Source organism: Neolamprologus multifasciatus, chromosome 3 (genome assembly GCF_963576455.1).
Source record: "Neolamprologus multifasciatus chromosome 3, fNeoMul1.2, whole genome shotgun sequence".
Lineage (NCBI taxonomy): Eukaryota > Metazoa > Chordata > Actinopteri > Cichliformes > Cichlidae > Neolamprologus > Neolamprologus multifasciatus.
In genome coordinates this window covers 42812878-42827453 of record NC_140441.1, presented here as the reverse complement: position 1 = coordinate 42827453, position 14576 = coordinate 42812878, and the positions used below count along the sequence as shown (strand labels likewise).

General features: G+C 38.8%; 1 protein-coding gene across 1 annotated transcript in view; it reads right to left on the bottom strand.

Moving 5' to 3' along the window:
- nrxn2b (neurexin 2b) overlaps window positions 1-14576 on the bottom strand; it is a 728828-nt gene that overhangs the window by 543759 nt on the left and 170493 nt on the right. Inside the window, 1 exon segment of the mRNA XM_085143691.1 lies at window positions 7254-7283. Coding sequence (XP_084999817.1) covers window positions 7254-7283 — 30 coding nt within the window.

The following is a 14576-nucleotide window of genomic DNA, read 5'->3' as shown; positions in this document are numbered from 1 at the left end:
AACAAAGCTATTAAAGAGAACAATTAGCTGCTTCATTAAAGGTAGAAGCACAGGAGACAGATTCAAATGTGGAGATGAAGGACATCGCCTGGACCACAAAATTGAAAGATCAAAAAATTGGCCCAAATTTAGTTAGATTTAGGCAATACATGTACTTGTGAAACTTGTTAACCCTTTAAGACCTACCATAGAACCAAGTCCACCAGAGCTTATATTATATTTTTACATGCTGTAGAGCCATTTTTGGGAGGATTTCAAGTTGATATACATCAATACAACCATTACAGCCCAAATTTTAATAATATGTCTGCATTAAGTGCATAGTAATTACATAAATTGCAAAAAAGTGCAATAAACTACAAAAAAATTTAAATCATTTTTGTTTTTTTTAACATATATTTACAAAATATACAAAATAGTTTCCCACCACAGGAAATTTATTTTGAGTGTCTTCATAGTTTTATTTTTGAAATACACCAATTTTTATATACTGCAGGAAAAACGAAAATAAATATTATAATGCAAATTTGCAAAAAAAGCAGCATGTGCATCAAAATAAACTATTTCCAGCAGTGCAATTGGAGTCCTAAGCATCCCAGAAATGACACAGAAAATCATAAAGTCAAACATAACTTTTAAAAATACCAGTATAGGCTCATAAGGCCCTGATGGCAAAAAACTACATTTCCGCAAAATGACGTCACTTCCGGTTTCGGGCAGGTCATGGCGGAAATGCGATAGTTTGCGCTGATAGACTAGGAAGTGTTACAAACAGCTGATCGGATCGGCAAAGCGTGTTTCTGGAATATTATGTTTTTGTTGCTGCAAGCGCTTTTTATGCAGTTTTTGCAAAGCTTTATGTGGAAGGAAACTGTAAGTACAACTCCTCCGTTTTCATATGCAAAATAAATTATTGCGCTAGCTTATGTGGTTGCAGTGCTACCGGGATTTAAAAATAGTTACGCAAAATGGAGTGTGCCCGCTCCGACCGGCTTTAAAGGGTTAATGAAATTTGGGGAGCCCAATGACACAATAAAACAACAGTGGCAATTAAAAGAGTTCATAAGAAACAATCTTTTACCTTGAGGAGGTCTTGTAATAATGGAAGAGATGCTTTTTTTGCACTCAGAGGTTGACACCCCCAAAGCGCCACACTAAAACTTTTATGCTTTATTTTATTTTATTTAACTTTTTAGCAGTTTGGGCTGCTTTTACCAACACATTTGTGTCTGACTAAAATGGTGTATTTAATGTTTTTATCCATATGATTGAATTTGAATTATGAAGGTCAAGGTCAAACGCTTGGCCAACCTATCCCCACATGCCTAGTATAATTGTTGTGAAGTTTGAAGATGGTCAAAAAATTTTAATATAAGGTTTTTACTGATGTTGACATTTAGTGTAACCTTGACCTGATTTTCCCTCAGATTAAATCAGCTTGAGCTGTTATTGGTATCTACCAACAGACAGATGAGATCTGGAAAACTATTGATGCTAGACTGCTGTCAAACAGACAGAGCGATTACAAACGTCTTCTCTTCATGAGGAGACAAACAGCCACCCAGGCATGTCGAGTCACTCATTTCAGCAATTGTTTTGTTTGTTTTGAGAGAAGCCATTTATGATAAAGTTGCTAGTGGACATTGTTCCCTTGAGTTTAGTTGCTGTTAATCGGTTTTCCAGGAGCTTCCAATCTTGTGTTTAACCGGTCAAGTTTCTGTTGTATCAATTTTGATTTCACCACTATCTTGGACTATAGCTGTTGTTAGTAGTCTTTCTATTGCTTTAGAGATCTGCTGTAAGCCTTAGGGTCGCAGGGGGCACGGCATCAGCTGTTTCATGTGGCAGTAATGTGATAGTTCATTAATTGGACAGCAGAGGATTTACTACTGAGTGAAGTGTCACAAAGCAAATAAAGTTTCCAGCGGAAAAACTAAATGCTTTAGATAATTCGTTCAGGAAAGTAAGTGCGCGTCTTCTGTTCTTATTTAAATCATTAAATCAAAATGAAATGTTATGTTTTGGTTTACAAATATGCAGCCCAATGTGTGGAGCTGACAGCAGCCTTACAGGCAGGCAGGCAGATAAAGATCGGCACTGACTAAAAGCTGGGGTTTGTCCTTCCAGCAGCTGTGAAGGACAGCCTTGGGTTTGAGAGAAGATGGACATTGATTTTCTTGGCCTGGTTATATGACCACTGTGGCACTTGCCTCTGATCTTAAGAACTGACCAAATTTTTTCTTGAAAGAAATAAAATTTAAAAAATCCAGATCTGCATGGTTAGGGTACATGTGCATGTGCACATACAAACACACTTATACAAAATGTGTTTACGGGCATATGTGTTTTCATTTTAAGATGTTTTTAGTGTGTGCATTAGGATCTCTGTATCAGTCAATTGTATTTGTTTCCCAGATTATTTACGTAGATCTTTTTTTTTTCAAAGTTGAAATTCAACATTTCCAAACCCCTGCTTTTCTAAAACAATGAATAAGATCCAGCGCCTTTGGGTGTGCCCAGTTTTCCTCTGAAGTGGTTGACTGGAGATTGAATGTTCAGTGTTGCATTTGAGACCCAGACTCTAAAAGCTGGATCAGGCTGATCTAAGGCAGTCCACTCAGTTCAGTTGAATGGACTTACTACATTAGATATTGGCAGGACTGAGTAGCAGTTTGGAAGAATTTCATTCTAGCTGCAGCAGCAGCAGCTTTCATTTGCATAATAGGAAGCACAGACTTTCAAACACTCACTTAAAAACACAGAAGACCTGTGAGAAAGCCTAACAATGTTACTTGCTATTGCTTGTGATAACAAACCTTTTTTTCCTACTACCATCTCCCTTTCAAAATAAAAGCATCAGACTCCACAAAAAGTATGATGATTTCAAGAAAAACAAAAAACCATGGTAAAGATAATTTATGTACTATCACTGTAGTATTCACTTACAATTCAAATGAAGAAACATAAAAAAACAAATTAACATATACATTTCCCCTAAAAAAACAACAACAAATTATGTTGTATGTATTAGCATGATTTATTGCTTACCCTGTTAACTCTTCATTAAGTCTGATGCTTTTAATTCCAATCCGGTCGTTAAGTGATGACGTGACGAATCCTACTTCCGGGCCTAAAGTAGTCTGCGTTTGATATGGCTTTTGTGTTGTTAACATGTTTAATGTTTTGTATTTTCTTCTATTTAATCTCAAAAAGCTCCTAAAACAGTCAGTGATCACTGTTGACCTCCCTCGGCTTTTACTACCGCTAATCATTTATTTAAGCTCAGTTTTTAAAACCTTAGGATGTAACTACAGTCCAGCCCATGCAGCAGTATATGAATGACTAACCTCGTATTGTGGATGGATTATCTCAGTTGTTCTCCTGGCTGAAGTTTGGTCCTTTTACAGCATCCTGCCATGCGATTACATTTGTTCCTGACCACCGAGAACACTCACGTTAACTTTTATCGAGTGGAAAAAAAGTTAGCTTGTTTATATTATGCTAACATAGCTGTGTCGCTAGCGGTCACGTAGCACATCATTATATACCAGCTAGCCAAACTTCAGTAACCCTACAAACGTCACTGCTGTTTAGTTTTCTGTCTGTCTTGGAAGTGATAACAGAGCTGTACGTTTGAATTTGTTTCCAAAACCCCGCAGTCAGGACATGCTATATTGTATTTAGATAGAAGCTAGCGAGCTAACTTCCTGCTAACTTCTAACTCTGTTAAATGTCATAAATTCCATTTTCATGGATGCCTGGATGTTAAACTCAATTGTTACACCTGGTAGAGCAGAACGCTGATCATTTTATTAAAGATGAAAGACTTTAGACAGTTTTTAAACTCTCAGTAATGCCATAGTGATCGTTTGATATATGGACCTGCAGCAGAGTTTAGGCCCAGACACGGCTAGTGATGTCGGACTTAACGACCAGATAGAGCACAAGCAGTAGCAGGAAGAGAGTTTGTCTGAAGGAAGAATGATACATGAAAAAGCTTCTTCCAAAAGAGTGAACATTTATTTTTTGGATCTCATTAGCACGTGGCACACGGGAGAGCAAGGTCGGTTATTATTTCACTTCATTGTGAACACTTGTGGACTTTCTGTCATTTAAGTGCATAAAGGAGTTGCTGTTTCAGACCAAATACACAACAGGTCTTTCTAGCTTAAGATGTGTTTAGCATTCTGTGGTTGCATTATTCTTGTAAACTAGAAGCAAGTCAGTCTTTTTAAGTTTATTCTGCAGGAATTACATTTAAGTCTAAATTTGCTGGGCTAAATCTGCATTTCACATGTGATTAAGGGGAATTCTACAATACTCAGATTGTTTTATTATTGCCTGTTATGTTGAATGGATTTACTGATAGCGCTCAACCAAAGTTTGTTGTTGTTATTAATTTGTTAATTAAAGAATTACTGAAAGTAGAATACAAATATTAATGTAAACATCAATTTATTTTCAGAGCAGTTGTTTCTTTACATAACTAAGACTAGACTTCCACAAAGTAAGATCCTAAAGTATGATTTTTTTGTTTGATTGTTTTCCACAGGTCTTGTTGTCTTTCACAGGATGATCATAATCTATTTAAGGAGACACAGTGGAGTATTTGGTTATCAATAAATCTTGTGTGAGTTAGACCAGCGGTCCCCAACCCCCGGGCCTCGGACCGGTACTGGTCCGTGAGTCGTTTGGCACCGGGCCGCGAAAGTTGAGGCTCAGGTGTGAAATGTATGGTTTTCAGGGTTTTTATCGGTTTTCAGCGTTATTTTGTTATAGTTTTTATCGTTAACTCGGTTTTTCCTGGGTCTTTTCACGTGTGTTATGAATAAATCTTCTTTTTTTCGGTACCAGTACTAGTTTTATTTTGTTGTATTTATCCGCGACACCTTAAAGGCCGGTCCGTGAAAATATTGTCGGGCATAAACCGGTCCGTGGCGCAAAAAAGGTTGGAGACCGCTGAGTTAGACCATCATTCATGTATTTTAAGGGTGAAATAACAGTAACATAACATCAGATACTACACATACTACACTTTTTATGGTTCTTCATTATCAATTGTAGATAATATTACTATCAATTTGATTAATAATCAGTTATAGTTATTAACACAGAATTAAATAGAAATGGGTTTTTGTGCATTTTTTAGCCCTGATGTTTGGTTGTTATAGAATCTACCACATGTGTCTGAGTAATCATTAAAATCCTTCAAATTCTATGGAACAATGGTGCACTGGTTAGCACTGTTGCCTCAAACTTCACACTTGGCTCTGAGTACTGGAAGATACCTTAAGAAAAGGTATGTGCATCTAATCAGAACAGAAGTTCATTGGTGCATCCCTTTTAGTTAACAAACGGGGCCATGCCAGCACAAAGTATGCATGTTGTCACCAACAATATCCTTGCATCTCCATTGCTCTTCCCGACCCACAAACTTTGGCCCAGTATATCTCTTCAAAGGTATGTCCCTGCTACTAAATAAGGCACAATGTATTACTGGGTGGTCTTGTGGGGTTAACACGGTTCATTTAACATTGTAATGTGAAACACCACCACATATTTACTATGCAGTTAAGTTAAGATGAGGAATAATTCCATTCAAAACATTTATTGACACTTTGGAGATGCAAGGTCTGCAAAATAGAAGCAGCATGTAGAGATGGCCGAGCAACGGAATGGAGTTCTTTGTTTTGTTTTGTTTTTTTAAGTTTTGTCAGAATCAGCACATGGAAAAGGAAACACGTGGGCTGAATAACAAGCAGATCCACTTCTTCTGATTGATGATGAGCAGTGATCAAAAAAAGCATTTGTCTTTTGCCCTCCATAGTGAATCAATCTGCGCACATCTAATGCAAACTAAATGTCTGTTTAAAGTGTGTTTTGATTTTCAGCATCAATCTTTAATACAGCTGGTACAGTTATGTAATCTTTTCACATCATTATTATATAAGGCCTAATCTCAGCTTTGTGAAGCAAAAATCCAGAAATGATGAACGCTATGACTTTGGTTCAAATCATCAAACAATGTTATATTAGGTAAGATGAAATCTAAAGCCTATTTGACATTTTTAATAACCTTGATCATGTCTCTCATTTCTTCTGTATCAATACAGGACAGTAAAAAGAAAGGGAAGGAGTTCAGGCCTGCTTGAAACATGGACTTCCACAATAGAAGAAAGCAATGTCTCTACCCCAGAAATGGTCAGAACATGCATTGCACTTGTTCATTTTTTCTTTCTTGCGGGCTTTGCTTAACACTTTTTTATGAAGATTGGAGGTCAGATGAATACAATTGAGGAACTAATGAACATCCGCTAAGTGTAGTTTAAAAGGGATGTTGGCTGCACAAATTGCAATCAAATATTCCGATTTAACCTTTGATCATGAATTAAACACCTTTCTGGAAAATTTGCAGACACTGAGGGAGAAAAGTGTGGTGTGCAGAGGTTAAACAGCTGGTGTGTGACATATGCAGGTCAGTGTATACATTGCAGTCAATAACATCAATAACATCCAGTGTTCATAGCAGTGTCAAAACAATTACAAACACATTGGCTCAAAACAGAATAACAATGACAATTCAAGAATCATCAGAACTTGAACTGTTTGCCCTTTAAAACATCTGAGTGCCAAACAATGGGAATGTCAGCAGAGTGGTGAAGAGAAACTCTGCACATTCGACAACACTTTCACCTTGAAGTGTTAGTGAATGAGAGTGTGGACACATTTTGCTGTTGTAATTTTGACCAACAAACACATTTCCAATAGAATCAGCAGGATTTTTTTCTTCCTTTTGTTTTGTTAAATTATTCTTGTTTAAACCCAAAGAAAAGGGATAGCAGAAAAGTGTTACCTTCAGCCCCGGGGTCAGGTCGTCGGGGTCAAAGGTGGTCAGAGGTGAAGGTCCAGGACGTGAGCCATAGGACAGGACAAAAGGGTGGGACACGTATTGGTGGCGGTCACGAAAAAGCACAAAGATATGGCAGCAGGGAGAGGAAGGAGAAGCAGGAGGCATAACCAAAAGTCAAAAAAGAAAAAGTAAAATGTGACAAAGAAGGGGCAGCAACAGGGGAGAATGATGCAAAAGATTAAAAGCCAAAGAGGAGGATTTGGGGGGAAATGGAGGGATATGGTACAGAGGGAAGGTAAAAAGCAGAGGAGGAAACTGTGAGAGAAAGCAGTAGTTTTGGGGCAAAGGGCTGAGTCAGTTCCTCTAAAAACAGAACCAAAATAAAAAAGGAATGAACCCATACCTTGGTCGTTTAACGTCAGGTGCGCCAGACCTTGAAAGGGAAAAAACAGAAAAAAAGAACAGAAAGAGGAAGAAAAGAAGGTCATAAAAGGCACGGGAAGAAAAAAAGCATTGTCACAACGTTGGACTGCAGTTTGTGACAGACATCCTGGGGCAGACTTGGATGTCAGAGTTCAAATCAAAGGTAAAAAACGAGAAAGAGAGAGAAAGATAGAGAGAAAGAGCGAATAGTAACGGAAAACGAGCAAACACTTCTTGAGTGAGGTGTGTGGGGGGGTGGGGGGGTTAGAAAAAAAAGCATTTTTATTTGGCGCAACCCCCGAAGGCTATTGCTCTCACAAATGCTTTTTTTTCCTTTGGAGTACTTATGGAACACACAGAGAACTGTTTGGCAGAAAAGGCTTGAACCTGGTATCTCATATCCAACTGTACTCAAACCAGACACACACACACACACACACACATAAAGAGCTTTGCAAGGTTCACACAGAAGAGGTCAAAGATAAATCTGGAAACATGCTACAGGATCAAACGTTCTCTGCACCCTAATGTGGGTAGATATTATCAGAACACCATTTGGAAGCAGTTATTAAGCTGGCTGTAGGCTACCAAGCAAACGTCTAGCCAAACACGCATTTCAATAGATTCAACAGAGACAATGAGCTCCTGTTGGTGCTAGTAGCTAATATAAATCTTACATTATGCAACTTTCAAAAAGCCATAGTCACAGAGATCAGTTCCAGATACCCTATTATTATTCAACGCCATGAACACACACACAGAAAACTGTTGAGAATACAATCCCAGAAAGAGTACCCCCCCACATAAAGACAACAACGTGCTTCCAGCTGTCTTTAAAATAAGCAACAACATGAACAGTGTCCACCTGTCAAAGGTTGTTGCCTAAACTAAATGAAGTTACAAACACAGAAAAGCAGTTTTACAATTCATGGTTTTCACAACTGGATCAACATATTTAGTGAACTTCAAACTTTTCCATACGTAGACTTTACTTCCACAGCAGGATGTACTCCAACTCCATAATCTTGGACTACAGCTAATGTCAGTAGTTCTTCTTCTACTACTACCTCCAGCAAGCAGTTCATGTGTACACTAACCTTACCGAGGCTGCAGAGAAGACCAAGAAATATCGCTGTCAGCTAGAGTCAAAGACTCTATGGATGGAGTTGGTGTTTATGAACAGCACAAGAGTGTCATTCAGGAAGCAGTTGCTTGCATTTTTTAGTTATTGACTCGAACCTCGCAGGCGAAATAAAGACTATAGACGAGAAATATAAATGTATATGGACACAGTATAGAGCGTATGCATTATTATTAGTAATTGTACAGTGGTGGACAGATAGTGACCAATCATTTTAACATCCCTACTCTTTTTAGCTACTATATAGTTCCTGTTTGGGGAAAGCTATCGTACTGGTGGTTATAAGGGAAAAAGTGTGACAAAAAAGGAAAAACAGGAAAAGCTGACAGTGGTCATCAGCTGCACACATAGAGCAGCAGGTTTTTCAATAGAATTCTTGGAAGTAAACCATGTCAGTCAGATAAATAAAACTGAAAAGACTGAAGCGCTATGGCCTCAAGCAGAGTTTATTCCCACATACACTAAACAGCTACAGCAAATTGGATTTAACCCCAGGCTGCACGGAATACAAACAGCACTATGTCTGTTGAACTAGAAGATCCAGAAGGTCGAATCATTTCATCTTCGTCTTTTCTTGATCAATACCACTTCAAGCATAAGACTTTTGGTGTTATCAGCAAACAGCTTAATATAAATAACAATTTATGATCGAGGGAACAAAGAGCAACAGCTTTTAACTGTTAAACATTACTTCTTGAGCAGGGATAGCTCAGTAGGTAGAGTGGTGGCCCCATGATCAGAAGGTCGGGGGTTCGATTCCCCTGAACAGCTACCCTGAGGTACCCCTGAGCAAGGTATCGTCCCTACACACTGCTGCCCACTGCTTCACTGAGTGAATGGGTTAAATGCAGAGAGGAATTTCCCCACGGGGATCAATAAAGTACACTTTCTTTCTTTCTGGTTTTAATATCAGCCTCTGGCAAACAAACAAAAGTTCAAGTCCCAGTTAGCAGCAGTGATCTGATCCATGCATTCTGTGACATGCTGGTATTCTGCACATTGAATGATTTCCTAAAAGTGTCTGTTATTGCAGATCATACTCAGAATACATTTAAATAGCAATCATTCAGTCTCAGTACAATTTTTCACCTAACCGCCCAAATAAATAATGTGCTAAAACACAGATTTAGAACTCTAGCAGTACCAAATAAGAGCAGCAACCATTAAAGCAGAACTAATCTCAGCCGCGACAGCTTGCACGAACAGCAAATGTTGTAACAATTTTAAGCACAAAGAGTGACTAACTGAAGCGCTTGACAGCTAAAGTTTTCTAAACGTTTGGTTTCTGCTTTTTCTTGAAGACAAACCGGACAACAAAAAAGTGTTTATAGTCAAAAGTGGCTAGCTGTTAGTCTATGCACAAACACATCTACACTACCAACCAGCAGGCAGACAAATCAGAAGGCAAAGCCTACAGAAGCTCAAATGACTCTTCACTACAAGCTGTTCCTATTGTCCTCTTTCTTAATAACATCTGTGATTCAGGGGAAGAAGAAATATACAGGCAGAGTGTTTTATTTATCTGGCTTCAGTCCGTTTCCTGCCGGCCTTTTGCAGGGAGTTCAATCATTCTCACTCTGCCTCCTTCTGTTTTTGTTCCCTTGCTCATAATCCATTAAGGAGATAAGGCGAAGGCTCCTGCAATGAAACAGAATGGTGCTGTCGCTGCATACCAAATCATTCAAATACATCCCCCCACCTCCCACCCCGACCTCATCCAGCTTAGCCGAGCAAAAAGCAGTGGTACAATTTTATGGAAAAGGAACACAAAAGAAGGCAAAGAAGAGGTAAAACAGACAGAAAAAGACAAAAAAAAAAAATGAAAACAAGGTGTCATTGGCATCCTCACAGCCTGTGCAAATGAAAGATTAAGAGACAGGTGTGCAGATAACAAAATGTAGCCAAAAGATAATCAAAAGGACACAGTGATTCCAAGGTACTGTATTAAAAAGTAAAATAGAAAAATGTAAAAGATGTCTTCCAAATTGCAGGACACAAAAGCCACATACACACATCATGTTAAATCAGCACAAGTCTTCGATGTCAGACTCCCAACATGCCAGATCCCGACTGGGGTTTTAATGACTTTCACTAGCAAGTTGTTGAAAGAGAGGCAGCAGCATGGCAGAAAAATAAATTACTGATCACTTTAAGATATCCAGAAACAACAGACACAAGAAAAACGCTCCATCTCACATTAATATTGAAGCACAAAACAAATTTACCACAACCAAAAGCAGCATTGCTCCACACACACTGTGAACGTGACAACATCTCAGTCCAAACTACGAGTTTTTATCCTTGAGCATTTGATTGCATCCTTAGTTTTGGTGAGTACAGATGGGAGTGCCTAACGGAACGGGCATAGTTTGGAGAATGGCTGGTGGTTTTGATTGAATGGCAGATGGAGCAGGGTAATAATTCTGTCATTAGGAGGAGTCACGTTTGCATCTTATCCCAAATGCTCTTGTTCCCGTTTGTTGTTTTTTTGACCTCTTCTCATTCCCCTTCTCCATGCGGAGCCCTGCATGAGCCAGCTGCTGTCACCTCCTGCTCTCTTCTACCTCGTAATTTTTTTTGCTCTTATCGGGACCAAACGAAAACAGCCCAAATGTAGAACAGAGACCAAGACTGATTTGCTGCAGCAAGACAATTTATTGGTTATGGCTGAAGTTAGGCTAAAAGGCTAACTCAGGCTAACTTTACCCTCTGCCACTGGCTATGCTAGTCAGTGGCAGAGGGGCAAGGATGTGGCTGGAGGTGGAACTGGAAGGAGGAAAAGCAGGGTTATACAGGGTTATCAGAATCTCAGGGCTGCTAAGGGCTGGAACAAGACTAACTGACAGTAGTTGCAGAGTGTAAGATCTGGCACTGTGAAGGCCAGAAAATAAGCTTGCAGCAGTTGAAGGTGACTGGATGATGCAAAGTCTGACCAACACTACACTACTCTATACTACAATACACTACACCACACAATTTGGACAGAGATCATGTTAAAAACAAATAAAGACTTTAATGGAACTTTAATGCAATTGAACCATGTGAACAAATAACCCCAAATAAAATGTAAGCAGAATGTAATCTCCTAATCAGCTCCGTGACACTCGGTAATGTAAACAATAAAAACAGAAAGCAATGTTTTCCAAATCTCACAAACTTGTGGTTTAGTCACAACAAAAAAATGTGAAAAAATATCAAATGTTTAAATTGAGAGAGTTCACAGTTTCAGGCGATATATTAGCTGATTTTGAATTTGACAGCAGCAACATGCCTCAAAAAAGTTTGGACTGGGCAAAAAGTTGCTGGAAAAGTAAGCTGGAGAACATTGGGCCACTATTAAGGTGAACTAGCAACTAGACAGAAACATGACTAAGTTTAAAAAGAGATTAAAAAACAGCATCTACAAAATCTTGACGATTTCAGAATAATTTTCCTGAATGTAAAAATATGAAAAAGAGAAAATATATGAAAATAATGAAGAAATGGTAGTATTGTCTTTGGGCCAAAGGTCATTTAAAATGGACTGAGGCAAAGTGGAAAACTGTTCAGTTATCTAAAAAGGATTAAATTTGAAATTCGTTTTGGAAAATATGGATGCTCAGGAAGAGAGAGGTCACCCAGCTTGTTATCAGCACTCAGTTCTGAATCCTGATGGTATGGCGGTGCATCAGTGCCTATGGAATTGGCAGCTTGCACATGTGCAAAGCAGCAGTGCAGTGGAGCACCGGGAAAGGCCACGCATATTTCAGCAAGACAATTCTAAATTCACACACTGCAGCTATTAAAACAACATGACTTCATAGCCTGCCTGCAGTCCAGACCTTTCTTCAGCAACTGAAAACATTTGAAGCGTCATCAGTCATCAATCATCAGTCATCAATCATCAATCATCTCAGGGCACCAGCATTAACACATTAACCACATTTGGAGAGTAGATAGAAAAATGTGTGTCATCCTCATTGTTTTTTTCTACCAATTTCCTTCCCTCACGCTATTCCTTGTTCATTAAACGGAGATCCATACTCTCATCAGATGGAAGTGTTCACTTTCCAGCCACCTCTGTGGTGTTTGAATGGCATGCTAAACAGCATCCTCCGCTGAGTACTGTCACTCACGTACGGCCACCACAGTTTATGTGCTTCCTGGAAGCACACGCCATACTGACACAACCCCTTTTCTTTACCTGCTGATCCCAAGTTAAGTATTCTTTATATTTTCAGGGACACTGCCTGTGATAACATTAGTGACTTCATAAGCATTACCAAAAACCAAAATGCCAAAGTGTATAAACGTATTGAAAAATAAAATGAAAACAATAAATTCTTTTATATGCAGCTTATTGCTTAGTGCACCCTTGGCACACGATATAAAAGTGCACACTATCCAAAACATTTGACACGTCCGCAAATCAATGGCTTTTACTAGACCTGGGCTAAGATAAAGTTTCACAGTATGATTATTACTTTATATCTCTGAAAAGTGCAGGCATGTCTCTGGAGTACTCAGAAACAAACTAGGGCAATTTGTAAAAACATCTGCTGAAAGATGTTGGAAAATGGTTCTGATTGAACGTGAACAATGTTCCTCCCAGTAGTCAGATGTATAATGCAGTATCTTAGAGCAGCTAAAGTAATATTAAACTGTGGCTGATTTAAAGTGTTTTAATAATTAATCATGGATATCTATTCAATGAGAGAAAGATGGAGATAGTAAGAGCTAAGGGGCGAAGAACACCTCTACAGTCCTGCTTTGATTTCTTTCAATGCTCTATTTAAAATAGGAAGAAACATATGTTAAAGGCATGTTCTTTAACATTAGGTTGTCTTGAGACCACATCAGACAAATTTGGCTCAATGTGGAAAAAGAGATGGCAAAACATGCTGAGAGGGATCCTTGTGTATTTCCCTAATGTTTGCAATAGGGCTGCCACGATTAGTCGACTAGTCACCATTACGTTGACTATCAAAATCGTTGACGACAAATGTAATAGTCAAAGCGTTGTTTAAAGCGTTGTAAGATCCTGAAAGACGCAGGAATAAGTAGTAGGATTTAGGAGTGTAATAACGGACTGAAGCAGAAGATGGCAGCACTGCATGTACAAGGATGCCAGCTGCCGTTAAACCCCGAAGAAGAAGAAGTAACTCCAGTATCGTAGCTGTGTCCAAATTCAGGCCGCATCATTCGGAGGCTGCATTTGAAGGCCGATTACGTCACAGCGACGTGACGAAGGCTTTCCAAATTTGAAGACACCTCCAAATGTGGTCGACAAATGCGTCCTTCATTTCTCCAGCATGGCCCAACCTATCCCAGGATTCATAGCGCGGCCCAGCCAATACCAGTTTCCAACAATGGCGGCAGCTACTTAGTTTTAATCTTACTCTTTCTGGGTCACAAAATAAACTGTGTAAACTTCAAATATCTGCTTGGTTTATCAAGACATCACATATTTGCAAAAGTGCTCCAATGTTTTCGGAGACATCTGTTACCCACCAGCTTGATAGCTAGCCGGGGGGTTCAATGGTCACTCGAGCCGGCGAGAACTGCGGACTCCCGGCAAATCGTTTTCAAACCCCCCGCGGACTTTCACTACTCAGGTTAAACATGATATATAAGTCAGTTAAATAACTTAAAACTGTTATTGTTTGGCTTTTTTTAGTGTTTTATTTGTTCCTGAGTAAATCGGTTTGGCTGAGATTAAAGTTAGTTTTCGCACAGCTGAATAAACGTCAAACAGAAGACTAATTAAACGGAAGTGTGAGATTCTGTTATACTCTATTTTAGATAGCAAGGAGCAGACGGCTGAGTTTATTAAACTCCACAGAGACAATCTGCAAATTTTATTAAAAGTTTAATAAACTATCATCTTGTCTTTATTTTTAGTTAGCACATACCTTAAACACTTCAAGCTGTAAGCTAATGATAGTTATATAAGAGCAGACGCATGCTGGTCCAATAAGCTGTACGTTTTACGTCCAATGGATGCATGATCTGATTAGTCGACTAATTGCAAAAATAATCGGTGACTAGTCGACTATCAAAATAATCGTTTGTGGCAGCCCTAGTTTGCAGTGACCCTCAATCAAATAGCTGCATGAACACCTGAAAAGCTTTGATTCATTCAAATATGGTCAATAGGTTCAACTTTTGTTAGCACGTAGATTA